The sequence below is a fragment of the Panicum virgatum genome, chromosome 3N (genome assembly GCF_016808335.1).
Source record: "Panicum virgatum strain AP13 chromosome 3N, P.virgatum_v5, whole genome shotgun sequence".
Lineage (NCBI taxonomy): Eukaryota > Viridiplantae > Streptophyta > Magnoliopsida > Poales > Poaceae > Panicum > Panicum virgatum.
The window spans coordinates 61033361-61054660 of record NC_053147.1 but is presented as its reverse complement, the minus strand read 5'-3'; the positions used below and the strand labels follow the sequence as shown (position 1 = coordinate 61054660).

General features: G+C 45.2%; 3 protein-coding genes across 11 annotated transcripts; 2 read left to right on the top strand and 1 right to left on the bottom strand.

The window, feature by feature from the left end:
• Window positions 1–4309, top strand: LOC120667969 (transmembrane protein 205-like). Its single transcript, XM_039947938.1, has 4 exons — window positions 1–258; window positions 348–570; window positions 2032–2127; window positions 4262–4309. The coding sequence occupies exons 1-4, from the start codon at window positions 71–73 to the stop codon at window positions 4307–4309; spliced, it is 555 nt and encodes a 184-aa protein (XP_039803872.1). The 5' UTR covers window positions 1–70.
• A 2798-nt stretch (window positions 4310–7107) lies between these two features.
• On the top strand, window positions 7108–12953 carry LOC120666467 (transmembrane protein 205-like). Its single transcript, XM_039946320.1, has 3 exons — window positions 7108–7462; window positions 7637–7856; window positions 12538–12953. The coding sequence occupies exons 1-3, from the start codon at window positions 7266–7268 to the stop codon at window positions 12751–12753; spliced, it is 633 nt and encodes a 210-aa protein (XP_039802254.1). The 5' UTR covers window positions 7108–7265; the 3' UTR covers window positions 12754–12953.
• A 2451-nt stretch (window positions 12954–15404) lies between these two features.
• Window positions 15405–18628, bottom strand: LOC120666465. Of its 9 annotated transcripts, none has more exons than XR_005671752.1 (5): window positions 18276–18628; window positions 17928–18033; window positions 16956–16991; window positions 16765–16860; window positions 15405–16193 (listed from the first exon to the last, which is right to left on the bottom strand). XR_005671752.1 is itself a non-coding variant. In XM_039946317.1 (4 exons), the coding sequence occupies exons 1-4, from the start codon at window positions 18457–18459 to the stop codon at window positions 16818–16820; spliced, it is 378 nt and encodes a 125-aa protein (XP_039802251.1). In that variant the 5' UTR covers window positions 18460–18628; the 3' UTR covers window positions 16269–16817. The 9 variants fall into 9 exon arrangements, 2 of the variants coding, with proteins under 2 accessions (XP_039802251.1, XP_039802253.1); XR_005671750.1 differs by having other exon boundaries at window positions 17928–18002; XR_005671751.1 differs by having other exon boundaries at window positions 15405–16186; window positions 17928–18002.
• Window positions 18629–21300: the final 2672 nt, after the last annotated feature.

Here is a 21300-nt window from a genome sequence, read left to right as displayed (position 1 = left end):
ATCACACACACACCCCCCAATTGTTTCAACTTTTTGTCTTACTGTCTTAGCTAGTGTACGGTCGCCGACGATGTCGCTTCTTCTAGTGGCGCAGGCAGCCGCCCTGGTTGCCGCCGCCGGCATTGCATTTGCCCCCGTGGGGTTCTTGGGCGCCTCGGCGGCGACGACGGTCGTGAAGCTGGCGCACCTTCTCTGCTTCGCCACGTCGTGGGGCACCACCGTCTGGGGCGTCTTCATCGGCGGCATCATCATGTTCTTGTAAGAACGCTGCTGGTATCTCGTAATACTTGGTCGGCAGCATCGTCGATCATGTGCTGATTGCTTGGTCTGCCGCGAACTGAAAGCAGGAACCTCCCGAGGCACATGATGGGCAACCTGCGCAGGAAGGTGTTCCCGGCGTGCTTCAGGCTGACGGCGGCGTGCACGGCGGCCTCCGCGGCGGCGTTCGCGTGGCTCCACCTCCCGTGGCGGGCAGCTTCGCCCGCCGAGCGCCGGCAGCTCGTGCTCCTCGCCGCGGCCGCCGGGCTCGACCTCGCCAACCTGCTCGTCTTCACCCCCATCACCATCGAGGTAGGCCATGGATGTTTCTATACAATGTTTTTTTTAACAAAAATTAAGATTGTAAGATGTAAAAAATTAAGATAAATTAAGATTGTAAGATAAAGATTACAATACCCAACCATCAAAAGTATTTTCGGCATAGTTAATTATTAGTATTATTGGAAACATATCATATTTTCATAAAAGAAATATTATTGATCAAACATCACCTGTCTGTGTTGATGATCCAAACAACCTATTTTTTTGAATCGGTGGAAGTAGAACAATCTTATAATAAGATGAATGAAGGAAATCACTAGATGCAGATGCCCCTTTAATTTGGTGTTTTTTTGCTGAATATTGATGTAGATGCATTAGTTTGGTGAAGGAAGAATTGTTAGGATGGACAATAAACCACCAGTTGCTTCATGATGAGCAGGTTATGTTCGGAAATACTGAAATACAATAATATAGATGTAAATACTCACATACATACAAACATATTTACTAACACAAGCATATAAATACTTTCGAGAAACATATTTATTAAACATGCATATAACTGTAGGTGTTAACTGACTTCAATAATTTTGTGCTGGCAACAATCCACTCAAGAACTATTACTCCATCTGGTATAAAATATAGGTCCATTTAGGAGATCAAACTTTGTTTACCTTCACCATCTATACAATTTTTTTTACAAAAATAAGTCAAGAATATAAGATACGTTACTATACTCATCATAAAAATGTTTTCAGTATATTTAATTATTGTTATTATTGGAAACATAATGCTTTCATAGAAACTGTTGGTCAAACACATCACGTCACCCTATTGACGATGACCTAAACAAAACCTATATTTTGAATTAATCAGTGGGAGCAGAACAGTAATTTAGTTTGGTGTCTCACGTTGTTAGATAAAGACCGGAAATAAATACCTGCAAATAAATGAACCTTTAATCCCTTAAATTTGGCATCTTCCGTCGAATATGAAGATTTAGATGAACTAACTATTGCGAAAATTCCCTATTTAACACCGGGAAAGCTGAGAATTACTTATTGGACATCGAAAATTTCCAATTTCCCTGTTCGTTCCCTATTTAACACTTCCATCCATTCTGCTAGTTAACTCACATGAACAGTAACACGTGGACTGTTCTCTCTCTTTTTAAGGCTAAAAGGACTGTTAAATCACCTCCAAAATAAGTTTTTTATAAGAATATAATGAGTGGGGAGGAATCCAATATAAATAAAAACATATGATGTAGCATTTAGAGTCTTAAAATTGCAATTCACTAATATTCAAAATAGACTACTCTAATTTTGAAGCATATCTAAAATTTTAAAGTACAATGTTACTTTCCAAAAAAATTATGAAAAAAAAATAATATTCCTACAATTGGCTCTAATAAGATCAATATATCCCCGAGCTAATCAGGCTGAATGAATATGCCTTCATGACACTAGTATATATATCATGCATACGCAGGTGATGTGGCAGAGGCACAAATTGGAGAGGCGTCTCGGCATCGGGCGCGTCGGCTCCTTCGATGGCATGCGCCGCCCTCGCCGCGCTCAACGGGAGGTTCTGGACGGCACACGCGCTCTCGGCGCTGGCCACCGTCGCGTCCGCCGCCGGGCTCGTCGCGCACTCCTGCTACCTCGCCGGCAAGCTGGACCTGTGATGATGCACACGTCATCAAGATCGATCGGCACACTAATACGTGTCCTAAAGAAAACGTGTTGTCGACAAGCTACAGCTGGTACTACCCATGGATCCTCTTGTAAGCGCTTGTACTCCATATACTATAAGAAGAGAGTAAAGCCTGACGGCTACAAAACTGGGTGAAAAAAAACTTTACAGACTTTAGAGCATCTCCAAGAGCTTTTGTATTTTGTTTTCTAAATATAGAAAAGCACATAATTCTATGGGGTAGTCCAAGAGACTAGATAAAGTGGGATAGCTATATTCAAAACTGGGTCCACGTCATCCAATTTGGTTCCAATTCCACCGCGATCGATCTGTTCGCGATGCGCTGGACATGAGCGCCGCCGCCCCTTGACTCGCGCTGCCCCTGGACGTGAGTGCCGCTAGCTGCCCCTAAAGTTGCACCGTGTGAACGTGGAGGCCAAAACCATTGACAACGGTGCCTGGGCGGACGTCGATGCTCAGCACCATGTGGACGTGGAAGCTAGCTGCACCTAAAGTTGGATGACAGCAGCTCCCAGACTTGGGGACAAGGCGGCGTCGATTTGGTCAAGGCAGGGGCCGACGCAAGGGTTGGAAAGGCGCCGGCGGCAGAGGGCAGGGAGCACAGCAGGGCTCGGATGGCGTGCACAAGGAAGAGGGCAGCAGGCGCAGGGGTGGGCAAATCCGCGCGGGAACAAGGGCAGCGCGCGCGGGAGCGGCGAAATCCGTGCGAGAATGGCGCGGGAGGGCTGGATGCCGAGCGCTCGGCGCTGTGCATCTTTGCCCAACGGTGCCCCCGGGATACAAAATCAGGATAGAAGATGAGGAAGATAGAATTTCTATTGGATGGGGTATTTTGTCTCTATTTTTTTTAGCCAACTCACCCAAGATACAAGAGCTCTTAGAGATGCTCTTACAAGAGAGCTAATACTCACGCTCTCCAAAAAATCTCAAGCTCTCTCAATTAGGCATGCCAAATGCTTTGCCCCAGCCAAAGTCCAAGCCGAAGCCTCTCCCTTGATCTTCGCGGTCACCACAAATGAAGGCGCGTCTATACAGTTGAAAATGCATGCGTTTCGCTCATTCCAAACCTCCCAGCAAACTAGAATGACAAGAGATTTTAAACCCTTACGCGAAACTCCTCTTGTCCCAACTATCTCTGTCCACCACTCTTGGACCGAGCTTGTGCGCTTCCAGTTCATCGGGGGATATATCCGCCCAAATGGTATTGGTGTATCTGCACTTAGCAAAAAGGTGGTGTCCTGTCTCCAAACACCTGTGGCAAAGAGGGCAAGTTGAGTTATGCGGCCATTCTCTTGCATGCAGCCTGCCTTCCAAATTCTATATTGAATCGCCAACTAGCTAAAGAATTTGCATTTTGGAGGTGCCCAGGTCGACCAAATGATATGATTGAAGTTGGTGCTGATTGCCCCTAAGAACTGTGCATGATAGGCGGAGCTTGTTGAGAATTGGCCCGACTCAGTGAATTTTCAGCAAATTTCAACTTGGCTGTGTGTTTGAGATTCACCTGTTGGACTACTTTCCAAAGCTGCAAAAATTCTGTAAAAGAGCTGCTTGGAGAAGGAGGGGTGTAGCAGATCCAAATCTTTTATCCTAGTATTTGCAACCAATGCCTCTTGTAGCGTTCTGTTGTTCTTCTTCGAGATAATGTAAACCGATGGTGCCAAATCCCTTGGTCGCAGGCCCTGCGCCGAAGCACTGTTCCAAAATGATATTTTCCTCCTATTCCCAAATTTGATGGTTGTTGCTGCTGCGAGCAGGTGTTTGTTTGTTTTGTTACTGGAAAGCTCATCACAGACCCAAGATTTGCCCTCTAGATTCCACTCATGGCAAAGCCGTCGAAGATGGAGAGCTCTCACAAATTTGCCGAGGTGCAGGATACCTAGTCCTCCATTTTTCTTCGTTCGTGCAGTCTTTATCCAATTTACCTTGCACTTGGCCCCTGTAATTCTGTCTGTGCCAGCCCATAAGAACTGCTTACGCCTTGCATCAATATCTTTTAAAACAGCCTTTGGTGCTTGCACTGCCATCAGGAGATAAACAACCTGTGAAGTGAGAACCAATTTGACCAGAGTTAACCTTCCAGCGTAGTTCAAGTTTCTGCCACTCCAACTATTAAGCTTTGCCACCATTTTGTCAGCTAGGGGCTGGAAGTCAACTCTTTGCAAGCGAACAATGGTCAGAGGGAGGCCTAAATACTTGATTGGAAAGTGAGTGCTCTTTGCAGGCAAGTCTATTAGCACTTGTCTTAAATTTCCATTGCAATGGATGAGCACCACTGTAGATTTCAGAAAATTTGACTTTAGTCTAGTTGCCTCGCCAAATAATGCCATCAGCTCTAAAGGGCGAATACTTCCTTTTTTTTTGCCGGCACAAGGAAAAGAGCAGCATCATCCGCATACAGGGAGACTCGGATTTCTAATGCTCGACCCATAATTTTGCTGAAAATCCTCCTTTTTGTTGCCAGGTTGAGGAGCTTTTGTAAGGGGTTAATAGTGCTGACACCAGATTTTGGCACGTGTCAAGGACGAGTGTTGCAAAGGAGAAAAGGTTATGCGTCGTACGATCGGTAAATTTGGGGAGATGATCGTGTGCTACGGTCAAAGATCTTGCTGACTGAAGAGGAGGAGGTTGACCAGATATTTTGGTTTCGGTTTGGCAAGAGTTATCTTATTTTTAGAATAATTTTTATTTCTTAAGATAGAATCGTGCTTTGCCGTGATCGGCTAGTATTGTGTTAGCGTGGGGTATAAATATGAACCCCCGGCTATTGTAAAGATTGATACACATCCAAACAAACAAATTCTACTACTTGCAATTTACTTTCTCGTCGGCGACTTCGCCATCTTTTCTTTTCCGCGAGTTCTTTCAAGTTGACCAAGGACGCCTCACATTCGAGCGACTTGTTTTGCTGGTAAGTTTTCGTTTACCGAGCAAATCTGAGCTTTAGCTTCCAGCCGCATCGCTGTGGCTTCGTTCAGATCTATTCAAAATTTACCGAATTTAACTAAGTCTTGATCTTGGGCGCATCGCTGTTTTCTCGTTTAGATTCATTCACAAACTACCTGGCTTAGTGATCTGTTTAATCGGCTGTAAGCTCCTTGTTTATCACGATAAATCTCGTAAAGCCGATTAGATTTGATCATAAGTTTACTTTTGTCCAGATCCATACATTCGTGGGTTTGTACACTGTTACCTGGCACGTGTCGGCTTTAGATCTAGCCGTCTAGTTGTCTATCGGCATCGGCAACTCATTGCCGATCCCTTGTAGATCGCTTTTATTACACGCTTATCATACCCGATCTTTTGTCGTCTTCTGTATCAACAGAGCCTTGCCGATACCCCACATAAGAGTGATTCGGAAATCCAGCCAATACACTCTTGAATTTGACGGTTTGCTGTTTCCTTGTCAATTTACAGGTCAAATTGACTGGCACGTCTTGGTTCAAATCTAGTGCAGTCCGGGCTTGGCGTACGGGGCTCCTGGACTTGGTGTGTGATCATCTCGCGTCAACAAATAGCAATGATAAATAACAATGGTGAGAGTGGATTGTGGCCATGCTGGATCGGGCGGGTTGGAGCTTCGTTCATCAGTATTCGCGAGCATGATGTTGATGTTGAGAGGAGTCGTGCAATCATTTCCCTCCACCTATGAGTCTAAATTCATATTTGAAAAAAATATAGTATATCCAATACCATCTGTATTGGTGAACAAATTTATCTGTATAACGAATACAACAAATCACTAATCACATTATTCATTTTAACATCACTAATGTTATGTGAAGATTAAGTTTAAATTAATTTAAATTGGCTAGTCATATTAATTTCAAATAATTTAGTTTTTTTATTTATCAATGAAATTATTTTTAAATATTAGTCTACTTATTTGTTATTTTTATGTTGAAATATTTATTCAAAACTTTTTTAAATTTCATTAATAAATTACTTATTGACAAATAAACGAAAATGAAAGATACATGTGCAATCTTTGAAATCAACTGATAAGTGGAACAAAAATAATAAAGAGTCATATTCACATGGTCATTGCATTAAGCAAGCCGCGGAGCAACCGGGCAAAGCACAATATGCAGACCACGTACATGGAGAAGTGAATTGGAAGCTACATGGGTCAAATAGTAAGACATGGGAGCGGACCAGTGTTTATATGAATTGATTATTTCAAAGGACCATGCAGTTAATATAAATTGTAGACCAGCATACTGTGTGAAGTTCATTGATACTTATCTCCAGCATGCGCAATTTGGATGATTATCTTACTACTTGTTGATAACACATTAATATAAATTCTATTTTTTTATAAAGGTTAACAAATTGTGTATAATAACCCTTTTGAGTGCAAATGTCACTCGTGAGGTATGATTACCACGTCAAGGCTACACATGTGGGCTGTCAATGCAACAAGGGTTCAAATTATTTTTATTTTCCGTAAAGCGATCTTGGGTGGTGGAAGAAAAATAAGCATCGTGAGCTGGGTTAGACTACCGATGGACACTCCTTTATACAATTTATTTATTATTTTTTGAAGTATCTCTAAGTTATTAGAAACACTATTATTTCTGAAGTATCTCTAAGTTAGAAATACTTCAACGCTTTGATCATAACCGCCTTATCCGATCAGTCTTTCAAACATTAACCATCCATAGCTTGAGAAATACTCAATATAAAAAAATCTTATTGAGAAGGAATTTTGCAATCCCATAACATATTTTCTGGTATTATTTCAATTAAATAAATATGGTCAAAATTTGTATCGAAAAGACTGAAAAAATCAATAATCTTTGTACAATTTTACTGTTTTATTTACAGGTGCGAGTACCATTGAGTCCATCTACCTACCATACCAACCCCCTTCCTCTCCCAACTTCGATAGATTTTCCTTCAATCTCCTCTGCTGCGCAATTCCCCCAACTACCCACTCCCAAATCCTCCCTCGCCGCCTCCCTCCTCTCCCTCTCCCTCTCCCTACAGCGGCGACCGGCGTCGAGGCGATGGGGTGGGCGACGCGGTTCCTGGCGGCGGTGTGCTTCTTCGCCGCGGGTGTCCTTTTCGTCCCCGAGGCCATTCTCGGCTCCCCCTCCGGCACCGGGGCCCTCACCGCCGCCAAGCTGGCCCACCTCCTCTCCTTCGCCACCTCATGGGGCGCCGCCCTCTGGGCCACCTTCATCGGAGGCATCATCATGTTCAAGTAAGCTCCCGTCCGTAAAAGGCAAAAAATCCCACCTTTCTTCCTCCTTCCTCTTCTTGCCCCCAAGTTTAGGAACTGGTAATCGTGAGGGGGAAGATATTCAAGAATCGATCTATTGATTGAGCTGGAGCCGTGTTGTGTGTTGTGGTGTTGTTGAATCTTTGGTCTTTGTAGGAACCTGCCGAGGCACATTTTCGGTAACCTGCAGAGCAAGATGTTCCCGGCATACTTCACGCTCATCTCCGCCTGCGCCGCCATCTCCGTCGCCGCCTTCGCGTACCTCCACCCGTGGAAGACGGCATCCACAGTGGAGCGCTACCAGCTTGGATTCCTCCTTTCCGCGCTCGGCTGCAACCTCTCCAACTTGCTCGTGTTCACCCCAATGACCATCGAGGTGAGCGCTTTCCTCTTCTCCTTTTCTTTTAAGAGAACGAATTAAAAAGGCACTTGTTTCATTACTTTAGAAGAACGAATGCTATGAGAATCTAGGATTTGTGATGGTGATAGTGGAAGTATGGTTTGTAGAGTTCATTTGACCGCAGAAGTGTGCATTACTTAGTGAATCTGTTGCTCATCGGTAGCTGACTTGTGCTGTGCTACTAGAAAGCTATTCTGGTTAGTTTTGGTTTGATGGACAGACATGTTAAGTGATGCCTAAAGCCTAATGAACAGAGCAGCCTTTATGTTATTGCATTTATTTGAGCATAACCTCTTCAGTATAATGGGAATTGTAATCTAGTGCTCGTTAATGCAGCCGAAATCTTTTTTTTTTCACCCAAATGTATCTTGTCTAATCATATGGTATCATGTGCAGTCTAAAAAACTAAATCTTTTGACAAATATGCCTTGTATAATATGGTAATTGTTAGTTGTTACTCTGATACACAGTAGTTAAAATGCTTTCGCAATTGTTGTGGTTTCAATAGTTTTCATCATTTAATGTCAAGTGTTCAGTGGTGGTTCTACACCATGCAGTTATAAGTCCATATATGGCGTGGCATTCAAATTTTGTCACTATTCTGAGAAGCCTAGGCTATGTGTGTCGAAATAGGAGAAACATGTTTTAAATTCAATTGTTTATTATGATATTACGATGAAGATTGCCAATTTACCATTTTAGGTTCTTCATGTAACTAATAAGTTTAGTTCATGATTTATTCTAGAGTCTAAGCCAAACATTAAATGACAGAACTCAACATCACAACATCTCACACAACACACCAAGTGGATGCTATTTACTTGGTACAAGTTAGCATGGTACAAAGAGAACAGATGCTACAAGAATTTAGGATTTGTGATTGCTGGGTTTTCCCAATTGCAGGAGTGTACACAAATTAGTAATAAGTTATTCATCACCAATCATCTTAACTCAAAGGAAATTGAGTAGTACTTTATCTGTTATACAGTTTATAAGATGGTAGAAATAACTGGTGTTGTTTTATAATTGAAAATTTAATGCAAATCTATATGTAGTCAATGAACTAATAATAATTTTGTGTAGTTCTCATACTCACATTAATCTGATAGCTTTTATTTAAGCTAATACTAGCAAACTAGTTGCTGGAAGGTAGCAATACCAGGCATAGGGTTCTCTTTGTTTCTGGACTTCCCGAGTCTTAAAAGGTTACTGTTTCATGTTACTCTACTATAAAGCCAACTTTCAGAATCTTGGTTTAGTTTGCAGCCATATGGTGTAACGTCCAATGAGCAAATTGAACTTCAGATTATTTTTTCTGTTTTTCGTAGTTTTCTTAAACTAAACAGGAGTTATAGTCAAAACTTTTTTCATGCAAAATATATGGAATAATTTTGTGTTGGTTGGTTCTCTAAAGCATATTTTCTTTGATGCAAATATGAATTTGTTGACATGGTGGTTGTTGCTATAGTAAACCACTGTTCTCAAATGATTGTACCCATAATGTTGTTGTTAGAGGAGTCAAGGGCCTATTGGGCCTTAGCCCATTAGGGTTAATTAGTCGTTTGCTTAGGGGTCAAGTAAACCTCTCTATATAAGGAGAGGAGATGTATCAATCTAATCAAGCAAGAGATTAGAAGGAACTCCGTTCCCTCTTGCCGGCCGTGGGCAAAGCCCCGCGGCCGGCGTTCCCAGCGCCCCAACCCTAGCCGCCGCCATTCGCATCTGGATGAACAGTACTCGCGGTACTGTAGCACAGCAGCCCCTCTCTTCCTCCCCAATCCCTCGGTCCAACAAAAACCATAACATCTGGTATCAGAGATCAGGCCCCGATCTGCCATTCTGCTGCGCCGTCCATGTTCCCCACCACGGCGGCCATGGCTGGCCCGTGTTCACCCGCCGCGCTGCCAATTTTCAACACCGACACGGTCACCACGCCGCCGCTGCCTGCGCAGCAGTCTGCGCCGCCCACGGACGCATTGGCAGTGTTGGCGGCGGCAATCTACGGCTTGCAGCGCCAGGTGGACGACTTCTCCGCACGGATGGCGGCCCTGGCCCCAGTCGCGTGGCCGCCCTCGAAGCCCGTATGGTCGCCGCCGTCGCCGCCCGTCTAGTTGCCGCCCTCGACACCCGTGTGGTCGCCGCCGTCGCCGTCCGTGTGCCCGCCATCCACACCCGGGTGGCCGCTGACGGCAGCCCTAGCCGGTTGAGTGCCTGCCGCCTTCCTTCATCGCGGCGACCTCACACCAGTTGACGCGGCTGGCGGCGGTCAAAGGCACGCCATCACCCTCAGCGCAGCCGCCTCTGCCGTTAGATCCGGTTATCCCAGAGGATTTCTTCGCGCCACAGGTCCCGCAACCAGCCTGCGGGCTCCTGACTGCCGCGGAGAGCAGCAGTCCGGTGCCGTTGTCCTTCCCTCCTGCGCCAATCCCGCCGTTCACTGAAACCAGCCCCGCGCCGCCGCAACAGCACGGCACACGCGCTTTCTTCGGGGGCGTGGATGGCATCCAGGCATCGGCGGCGGTGCGGCTGCAGGCTGCAGCACGCGGCCTCCTAGCGCGGCGCCGGCTGCAGAAGATGCGCTTGGAGATGCACGAGGCGGCTTTGAATGCGATCGACCTCGGCAAATGGGGGCGCAACCTCGCCCCATCGGACGGCCACCAGCGCTTGCGCCAACTCGCCGTTGTCTTCAAGCGCGCGCATGATAGCGAACTCCAATTCTACAGCAGCGATAGGGGAGGCGCTTTCCTCCTTGTCATCGGCGGAGGCACATTGCCTAGCGCCATCACGTTCCGTCACCGGCCGCCACGAGGACGTCTCCGCTGGTCGCTGTTGCGAATAATTTCCGGTGGCCATACCTGTCCTCCCCTCTCGTTCCGATGGTCTCCCTAGGATCCAGGTGGCTGTAGACGTACATGTCCGCTTCGTAGATGGTGTCCACCTTCTGTTCAGGAGGCCACAAAAATAAAGAGTCCCAGTCTATTTCAGGTTAAGAATAATAAAATAAGCCGAGATGTAAAAGGCTTGTTTTTAGGTGTTAGGTTTATATCGAGTCGAAGCGTCATCATTAGGTTGCAGCTCGAGGACGAGCTGCATGTCCAGGTGGGGTGTAGTGTTAGAGGAGTCAAAGGCCTTAGCCCATTAGGATTAATTAGTTGTTTGCTTAGGAGTCAAGTAAACCTCTCTATATAAGGAGAGGAGATGTATCAATCTAATCAAGCAAGAGATTAGAAGGAACTCCCTTCCCTCTTGCCGGCCGTGGGCAAAGCCCCGCGGCAGGCGTTCCCAGCGCCCCCAACCCTAGCCGCCGCCATTCGCATCTGGATGAACAGTACTCGCGGGTACTGTAGCACAGCGGCGGCCCCTCTTCCTCCCCAATCCCTCGGTCCAACAACCATAACAGTTGTTGAATAGCTTTAATGATATGCTAAAGTGATGGTTGTGGTTCTGTATTGTCAACTTATGATTGCACAGATGGTTCCATGTCAAGTTTCATCACCACTATTCAAAGCATTAATTGGTACTCTGTAATGCGGCAATGCAAAAAATTCTTTTTACTGAATACTTCGTTATTGAAGCTGGAATTCAAGCTAATGGTCTATGACTGAGATTGACAGTGGAATGCCTTACTCATCATTTCTTGCAATTGATTGGGGTGTTTGAATCCTGTTTTGCGAATGTGTAGTTTGCAGGCACAGGGTTCCAGGGAAACTTCTTTTATTCTGTGTTCTTTAGGTTCAACAGCCCGGACTCACATGGCATATTATGGACAGTGTATGTCATGTGGAGCATGGTGCTCAAAGTGTAGTTTTATTAAAATTTGTTGCAAAGAAAGTGTAGTTCTGGAAAATTAATACAAAAGAGATTGTGGATTCAACAACACCTAACCCAAAAGAAGTGTGGCTTCGTGAAAGATAACAAAAGGTGTGCTTTTATGACATTTTGCTCAGAATAATTATAGTTTTGTGATATTTACACGCTTTCTTACAATGAATGTTTGGCTAAACTTGTTCATATTTCTTTCCTCATGGGCAGTATAGTTTGTGCCTTCTGGAAAGATTTCCCTGTGGCTAATCTAACATTTCCTAGTGAGGGAGCATACGATTAATTCATTTTCAGTTCATTCAGCAACATCTATTTTCCTGATACATATGGTTGGTCCTAGTGAGGGAGCATACAATTAATCTTTCTAGATGGGTTTGTACCAGATGAATTTCTTCTTATCCTATGTTTTATGTGCCAAATCCATCCATGTTTCTTTCTTCCATGGTGGTATGGTAATATGTCTTTGGGGAAAGGTTTCCCCAAATATTCACCCCATGATTGGGATGATGGTTATTTTAAGGAGGATGCAAGTAATTGGGCAAATATAGTTGGGAAGCTCAGGGTGCCCTGTACCAGACAATTTTTTTATTCTATGTTTTTAATAATCAATATGTGCCCAAACCCATTCACTTTCGAACATATCCTAAAGGCTTTTTTTATGCAATGTATGTCTGTTTATAGCGGATGTTGATTGAACAATGCCTCTGGTTTTGCACTACCAAGCTAAGTGCGGGACAAAATCAGGAACAAGTTTCAGATTAATTACAACATACCCTTTTCTTCACCTACATCTTCTGTTGCGCGCCTATTTGACATGGTGGATTGCTCATTGCAGATGATGAAGAAGAGGCACAAGATCGAGCGGGACCTGAGCATCGGCGAGGAGGTCGGGTGGTCCAAGAACCAGCAGGTGGCGAAATCCAACCCTACCCTCGCCGCGATGAACAAGAAGTTTGGGATGATCCACGGGCTCTCGTCGCTGGCCAACATCATGTCCTTCGGCAGCCTGGCCATGCATTCCTGGTACCTGGCCAGCAAGATTGAGCTGTGAAGACACCCTTCCTGATTCGGCACGCCATGCTGTGGCATTGCAAGTAGATTAAGTTGTACTATACTGTTGACTTCGCAGGAGATAAGTTGTAGCTGAAAGAAATCCTATGAAACGCATGCTGCTCTCAGTCCAGCAATTGAAAATCGAAATAATTCAGCCATGCATTTACAGTAATGACATGCATGACGTTTGAAACACAATCTGGCAGCCTGGCACCACACACATATATAATACAATGTGCCCACTTAGCTTATTACAACATCATCTAGACATCTACATCCTGAGCATCTTATCTAACTTACGCGCCACATTTGTTCTTTAATCCAGCGTTCTGCGTTGTACAACTAACAGCACGGACCTCATGGGCAATCTCATCCAACCGATCTCTAGGTTCTGACCTTGTATTATGTATCCGATGATGATATAGTGATAAACTCTAAAGTATCGGATAGAGAAGCATAAAGAAAGGTATAGCCGAATGGACCGATGAGAAATCTGAACCGTTCGTTTGTTTGGTCTTAAAATCTTTTCCACATAAGCATCAGTTAGAGAAAGTAAAGTATAATTTTGATTTGACTTTGTGTAATAATTTATTCGGTATATTGCTAGAGAAGAATCTTATTATATTAAACGAAGGCTTGTTACTAGCAAGGAAATTGCCACCGGACAAGGCAGCTCGGGAGAGATAGGCTTGGGGAGTATGTGAGAACTAGCAGTACCCTGCTATACGTCCGGTCCGACATGGACGTACGACGATCCGTGTGTCTAAACATGCTTCATGTCGTGGCTATTTTTTTTATATAAAAGTTTCATTCTCATCTATACCTATTTCTAAAGCGAGTAAGATTTTCATCTAAATTTTTTATTAGGTCGTTTTGTAACAAGTGAGCCTAATTTAGATGTCCAACGACTTGATCCGTTTCGAACCCGTCCAGCGACTTAGATTCCTTTCCTTCTTCCGCATCACTTCGTCCCTATTATCACCCTTCCATAAGCCCTCAATCCCGCTCATCCAATTCTTCACGTGCGCGTTACATCTCTTGATACAAAGTCTAATAAGGTTCGCTACAACGCGGCTCGGAGCGTGATGGTGTCGTCGGACGTGAAGGCGTGGTGGTCGCGGTCGAACTCGCCGAAGAAGGGAGGAGGCCTGCGGACTATAGCAGTCAAGCAGATCGGAGCTTGCACGCCTCGAGCCACACGGCAACATTCTTCGTGGACATGCACAGGGGAGGGCCCGACGCTGCGCCGCGCCAAGTCGCCGCAGGCCAGCAGAGCGCCAGCCGCCAGGCTGTGCACACGCACACGCTTGCCGCTGTCGCCGATCGTGCCGACCTCGAACACTACGGTAGGGTCCCTGGTTTCGACTCTTGAGGAGGGACATTATCAATAAGGTGGAGATTGCTACGTATCATCGTCCGCGATGGTGCCCGCGCTGGAGCAAGGTGCGGCGTTTGCGCCCATGTAGCCGTTAGCCGAGGTGGAATCGGCAGCCACCGCCGACGATCACACGCCGAAGAAGCGGCGAGGAGCACACGAAGGAATGCGGCTCTGGACAGCGTGCCTCTCCCGTCGCTGTTCTCCTCACCATCCAGTAGTGGCGAAATTTCGCGAATTTCGGTAATTTCGGTGGTGGCCGAAATTTTTACAAAAACGAAATTGAAAACCCCTGTGGCGGTGACAGAGGAGCACTATGCCCACGACCATCAGCGCTCGCTCTGCATTTGGTGGTTAGCGCCTGCCCAGGACGGTGGCTCCCAGCATGCCATACGCGATGCCATGATGGTGACATCATGATGTGCGTGGCTGCTGCTTGGTTTTGCCTATTTGAGGACCGAGAAAGAGTCAGCGTTGACGATTTCATGGAGGCAGTTAGGCAGAGGAGAGAGAGAAAGATCGGGGCCTAAACGAAAGCGATATCAGCTATCGATGAAACCAAAATGAAGACGACAAAAATTAAAACCCAAAACAAAAGCGAAAATGATTTTGGCCTTTTGTGATCATTTGTAAAGATAGCATATATTTAGCCGTAAAATATACCATTTGTAATTACCGAATTCATTTGCTATTCTACCCAAGTCTCGGCCACCCAGACCCAGGCCTAACCCAGCGACCCGTTTGTACATACCCTGAGATCCTCTTTCCTCCAGTGTCGCATCGCTTCTCCCGGCTCCATGGCCTTGCCTTCGTGCTGCTGGCCCGCGTGCTTGCACCTTCACAACCACCGATGTTATATTTAGTCCCTGTTTGTTCCAAATAAGTCACATACTCATAAGTCAAAAAGTAAAAAAAAATTATTTTGTCAAACAGCCCCAATTTATAAGTCACCAACTTATAAGTCATAAGTTGGTACACCCCAACTTAAAACTTATAAGTTACCTCTTTTTCCTCCTTTTTCATATGGGACCACACCTTTTTCACAACAGCCCTAACTTATAAGTCATCTACAATCAAACAGCACCAACTTATAAGTCACTTGTTTTTTAGTCACTTGACTTAATAAGCCACCTGACTTATAAAAACCAAATGGGGCCTTAATTTAGGGTACTGCTTGCGCAACGTTCGATCCTGGCGTTAGCATCGGACCCTGCATCGAACGAGGAAAATTCCCACCCCAACAAAAGCCAATATTACATGCAACATCACCGATCAACAAATGAAACATCAAGAGTAAACTATTGCAACACCGTCAATGTTGCATGCAACATCATCGATCAACAAAATGAAACATCAAGACTCAAATATTGCAGCATCTCAAAATTAGTTGTGCAACATCCCACGCTTAAAACAAATGAAAGATCAAGACTCCCCTCGAATAGTCGACGGGCTTCAGGAGAGGAGGAAAAGGCACGACGGTGACGGGCCGCAGAGCACAGCTGCGACGGCCTGTCCTCCGCGCACGCCGGCCCCGAGCTCACCGCCGGCCGCACGGGGCTCACTGCCGGCCTCGTGCGCTGCCGCCCCAGAGCTCCTCCGGCCGCCTCCGCGCGCAGCGCTGGCGCAGGGCTTGCTGATTGCCCCACCTGCGGGGGTCGCCACATCGCCGACTGGGCGTCCTTAGGCAGTGTAGGGAGGAGGACGAGCGGGACGGAGATGGCTGCGGATGGAGAACTAGGAATATTGGTGCGCTAACCCCGCGCCCGTAGGGCAGGTGTGCAAAGTCAGACAATTCAAATAATGAAAAGCCAAATTTTTTATGGCAGGCCAAACCAATATACAATACACGTAGGTATCAACTGGCAATAGCCATAAAGCTCAAAGATGGCAAGTCATGCGATCATTCATCGTAGAGACAAAACAAAGATAGACCAATTACAAATATAAATAATAAAAGCACAAATAGCGGCATAAGTAGGGGGTCTTCAGGTTGTGCAGCAGGCCATTCATAGTTGGTCGGTAGCAGGCCATTCATAGTTGGTCAGTCTCCTCTAAACTGATACCTGAAAGTGAATCAGTACTCGATTTGTGGAAGAGATAACATATTACGGCACGAGGCAATATTGATACTTTTGGTACTTTGGTACAGAGATAAAAAAATTATATCATTGTCTCATAATTGTAGTTGTTTAGAATATTAAAGAAAACCAAGATTACCACCTCACTTCCTAAAATCAAAGAACTTGTATGGGCAGGCAGCAATGAGAAGAGGAAAGGAAAGGAAATGAAATGAAATGAAAGTAACCTCTGATCCAAAGGGCCAAACTTTTAGAATGAAAGGCGAAACTAATACCTAAAACCAATTTCATGGCTGCACCTAAAATTCTTAAAAAAGAGAGCTTGTTCATGATTCTTGCTCATTGGGATTGTAGTTCATGGGATAAAAGTCTGCAAAGAAAGATATGTAATAAAATCTATAATGACTTAATTTAATAATCAATAAGAATAAAGTGCATAGCTACATACGGTTGCTGCACTGTCGATTGTCGATCTACAACCAATAGCCATCAGAAAAATGCATGCATGAAACAGAGAAACAAATAGAGCAGGCAGGCAATGAGGAAAGACACAGACCTTGCCTCGCTGCCGCCTTGACTCTATTACAACTCATTCTTTTAGCACGATTCTCATTTCAAACAGCAGGTGGCACCAATGGACAGTAATGGTCCCCTATATGAATAATACATCACCACAAACCGACTCAGTAGAGATGCGAAATTCTATATGGCTAACAATATATAGCATATTAAAGAGAAGTCACTAACTGACGATGATGCCCCATGGAGGAACAGCTGAGGAGGCTGCACTTGATAGAGCATGAACACTTATAAGAACAACCATTCATGTAAGGAAAAATACAGATAAATCACAGATGAGCAAAAAAAAAAGCACACATCGAGCAAAGAAACGAACACGAAGCAACCGAGCAAAAAATGAATCACACTAAACCAAGATGGTCCCTAATGAACCGCAGACCTGCACTAAAAAATGCAGCTGGCTGGTCTTCCCTAAGGTCACGAAAACCTGCTGGAGCACTATTATGCACGCGACGAACAACCAAACAAGAATGAGCTGATGTAGAAGATGAAGTGCATGGAGCCAACTGAGTTTTTTTTGCCTTTTAGAAGGCATCAAAATAGACTCCAAGACAGCTACGCAACTCACGCAAACAAATAGATGCACTGAAAAATGGAAATAAACAACAAACAAATTTAGGAAGCTAGGGCCATAGCTAAATGAACATCAGGGGCAGACAAAATCCTTAGGCAAAATAACAAAAATAGGAACCCCTAAAAAATTACCACCGCAGGCCAAGAACATTGTTAGTAGCAAAAACCTCTATGGCACTAAACTGAGAACCTAGTGATAGGAAAAGCAGAGCATAGCAAAACAACCTACCAAATTGACAGCTATTGTAGGCTACAAATGAGGAGAACATTAACAAAATGCCATTTCAAGGAGCTTGTAATGCAGTTAATGCACCTGAACACAGTATAAAGCCGTGCATAGGATTAGCACGCGTAAAGCAGAAATAATGGAAATAGCAAAATCCGTTTGACATCATATGCGCAAAAGGACGAATCAAGCAGAATCAAAGAACTAAAGAAAAAGTGGTAACTGAGAGCGGGCAAATCAACTAAATGTGATTAAATATTGAACATGAATAGAGGCTAGAATTAGCAATAACTAATCTGACCTGAACTAAATGGCAACAGGAAGGGATTAAGTAATCTCACCAGAAGTAAGTAGCAACAGGAAGGTCCAGACGCCCCCAACCCCCAAGAGCGCAGCACAAAGGAGGTGGGTGAATCCTAGGGGGGAAAAGCAGAAAAAGCCATGAGCCTGTCATCCATAATAGGAAGAAAAATGCAGGTCAAGAAAATGAACACTGCAACGCCACTAAGAGCACCCCGAAAAAAGAAAACTAAAGCAAAACAAAAATGTGGAACCACAAGAAAGGCGAGGAAGGAGGCTAAGCAGCAGAGCACCAAAAGGAAAAGCAAGGCCAAAGAGCGGTAAAGAGTTGGGGAGTCCAAGGGCTCACCGAAGAAGAACGCAGAAAAAGAGCAGGGACCGGAGCTTACGGAAGAAGGGAAGAAACTGCAGATGCCGAACTGGAGCAGGCGGCGGCGGCGCAGCCGAAGCTGAAGGCCACACCACCAAGAAACCTGACAGAGACACTGTGGCGTGGGAGGGACACAGCTCCATTGGGCCGGTGCGCAGCAGAAATGTAGGAGACCCAAAAAGGCCAAAACGATGATCACACATGGGAACAGAAGAACCAGCCCATGAAAAGAAACTGGCCCAATGAAAAGCACCCTATGCCAACCAAAGCGGCCGCAATGTGAGCTCCAGAAAACCCCACAGGAACACGTGCCAGCACTGAAAACAGCAAACAACAGTCCAAAGGGACACACGCAGGCAGGGGATTGGCCGAGAGAGCGCTTAGGCCTCCGGAGGCCATGTTTTGGTTCAGCGATATAGGTTTACTTATGAAGAAGGAAGGAGAGAAGGATGTAGTCATGTGGTGGAGGAAAGGCCACATAGGAGAAAAGGCCACGTCGCCTGATAAAAAGAACAGACGTGGACATGTTGGCAGGTGGCCTGCGGTAGAGCCGTCCGACGATGCGCACATGCATCGGATGCATGATGTGTCGCATTATCGTTTAATTTATTGCTATCATTGCGGATGATACTTCTTCAAAAATCATTGTTAGAATATATAAATTCTACTATACTACCTCTATCATAGAATATTGCTATGCATAGATTTTCTTTAAATCAAATCTTGTAAAGTTTAACTATAAATGATACAAAACATAAAGATTGACAATATAAAAGTGGTATTAGTTTATTCATAAAGAAGTTATTCATAAAGAAACCAACCATCGTAATATGTAACTTTTTTCTATTTAAACTAATCATAGTTGGAGATATTATTGATCAAAGATGAAAATATTTAATTTTGACCAAGTCTAAGTAGTTATATTTTGGGATGGTATTGTAAATAACCCCCACCGATCGGGGCAAGGATCAGAGTCCCAAAATCAAAATACAATACAACGCTAAATAGAAAGGAAGCGGTAGATAAATGGCATCCACAGCATTAAAGCATCTCCAAGAGACTTTTTAAAATTTTCTGGATAAGTAAATTTTTACAAAAACATCAAAAATCTGCATCCAACAGTCTAGCTATCCTTCCTGTTCGTTATCTGGATCGGAAAAAGCATCCCCTCGCTCGGCACCTTTCGCAAGCTAGCTCGGCTCGCAAACACCCCCACACCTCACGCTCCCTCTCTCCCACGCGTCCCTCCCGGCATGCCATGGATGGGAGCACGCCATGCCGGGGGTCGCGTCACCGGCGTGTCGGCCTCGCCCGCCAGGATCCCGCGCGCAGGGGTCCCTACTCGTCCGCAGCCGGGGCTGAAGGCGGCGGCAGGGCCGAATCGGTGGCGGCGGCGGCGGCGAGCTCGGCGCGGAGGTGGGCAACGGTGAGCCATGGCGGGGTGGAAGCAGCCGGCGGTGAGGGGCGCTCCAATGCCGCCGCCCGACCTCCGTCGCGCCCTGCGCCGCCCACCCTCCGCGGCGTGCCCTCCGCCGCCCGCCCCGCCGCCGCCGAGGAGCAGGGAGATTGGGACGGGGAGCTAGAGGACAGGAAGATGGGCGGCGGGCTTCACCGGCGGCCGCCGTCCTTGCGCCGCTTCGCGTCATGCCGGGGAGGGGGCGGAGATGGCCGCCGGGCTGGGGCGGAGAGGGCCGACGACCGACAGGAGCCACCATGGTCGAGCTGGGAAAGAAGGGAAGGAGGGGGATGACGAGTGGGCTCCACTTGGCAGATCATTTTTTTAGAGTGGAGGAAAGGGATAGATGGAGAGGCTGTTGGATCTCTCACCTTTTGACTAGCTTTTTATTTGTTTACCTTGTTATTTAGCTACTCATTTAGCTAGAAATTTTAGCTACTCTCTTGGAGTTGCTCTTAGGGGAGTACATTTGGCGTAGCCATAGTTGAGGATCTCCATCGTCCATTGTCGGTGGATCCAGTCAAGTGTACGGTGTAGCCGTGTAGGAGGGTAGATAGATGGAAACGAAAGCAGAGGAAGGAGAGAGCTGAGATTGCTCTACGTGTGGTTCAGGGAAAGGATACGTGGATGAATGGCTGGACAGTGGACGACTATGTCTGATGGTCTCATTGGACGTTGGACGGTACTATTTATTTTGGTACATGAACCAGCATTAAAGTGCCATTTGGACCCTATATTTAGGGATAATATAATTCAGTGAAAATAACAGTTATCCAATCAAAAACGGTTTGGATTATTCTAACCGGAATTTCAAGAATCAACAACTTGCATTGGTCTCATTGGACGTTGGGCGGTACTACTTATTTTGGTACATGATGAACCAGCTATGGATAATGACAAATTGATACTCATTCTTTCTTGTTTGTTTCCTCTCCTTTTTTCTGTTTAACTTTTTAGCTTTATATACTTGGTTGATTGATGCAAAAATTGTAAACAGAAAATACTCTCCCTAAAAAGAAAGACATGGAGATCGACCATCTTAAACAGGAGCTATGCACAAAACAAAGAATGGAGCGTAGTTAGCAGAAAATGAACGGAGATCAGCATAAAACGAAAGAATGGAGTGTAGTTCAGTGAATGTGCTAGACATGGAGCGGAGTGTGTCATGATGCTATCCAAATTTTGTCAAATGGTGCTATCCAAATTATGTCAAATTCTTGTTCATGTTCTTATTGAAATGGTACTGAAATATAATGGCAAATAAGGATATATTCACAAAGTTCTAAAAAAACTAGGGGTATATTTGTAAGGGCAAAATTGTCTTCTTCAACACTGTTATTTGCTGTTGGCGGAGTAGGGATAAAACGAGACTTCGTTTCCAAACAGCAAGGATAAAAATGCAAAGCAAAAGAAAATGGAGGTAAAATCACAATTGTGGTTTAAAACAGAGGCAAAAACGCAATTGCCCCAAAGTAATATGGCTAGGGAATCTTTTGTACTGGATAGCCAAATGGAGTTGTGAAGGGTGAACTTTGGAGTGTATAGCCAAATGGAGTTATGAAGGGTGAACTTTGGAGTGTATGCTGGA

Bases quoted from the DNA above. Each gene is read 5' to 3' on its own strand.
- LOC120667969 (XM_039947938.1), top strand. From the start codon at position 71: ATGTCGCTTCTTCTAGTGGCGCAGGCAGCCGCCCTGGTTGCCGCCGCC. The intron at 259-347 runs GTAAGAACGCTG...AACTGAAAGCAG, and splicing joins GGCGGCATCATCATGTTCTT to GAACCTCCCGAGGCACATGA. The intron at 2,128-4,261 runs GTTCTGGACGGC...CTTTTAAAACAG, and splicing joins CTCGCCGCGCTCAACGGGAG to CCTTTGGTGCTTGCACTGCC.
- LOC120666467 (XM_039946320.1), top strand. From the start codon at position 7,266: ATGGGGTGGGCGACGCGGTTCCTGGCGGCGGTGTGCTTCTTCGCCGCG. The intron at 7,463-7,636 runs GTAAGCTCCCGT...TGGTCTTTGTAG, and splicing joins GGAGGCATCATCATGTTCAA to GAACCTGCCGAGGCACATTT. The intron at 7,857-12,537 runs GTGAGCGCTTTC...TGCTCATTGCAG, and splicing joins TCACCCCAATGACCATCGAG to ATGATGAAGAAGAGGCACAA.
- LOC120666465 (XM_039946317.1), bottom strand. From the start codon at position 18,459: ATGTGTGATCATCGTTTTGGCCTTTTTGGGTCTCCTACATTTCTGCTG. The intron at 18,003-18,235 runs GTGAGCCCTTGG...TTTCCCCCCTAG, and splicing joins TTTTTCTGCGTTCTTCTTCG to GATTCACCCACCTCCTTTGT. The intron at 16,992-17,927 runs GTGAGATTACTT...TATCAAGTGCAG, and splicing joins CCTGTTGCTACTTACTTCTG to CCTCCTCAGCTGTTCCTCCA.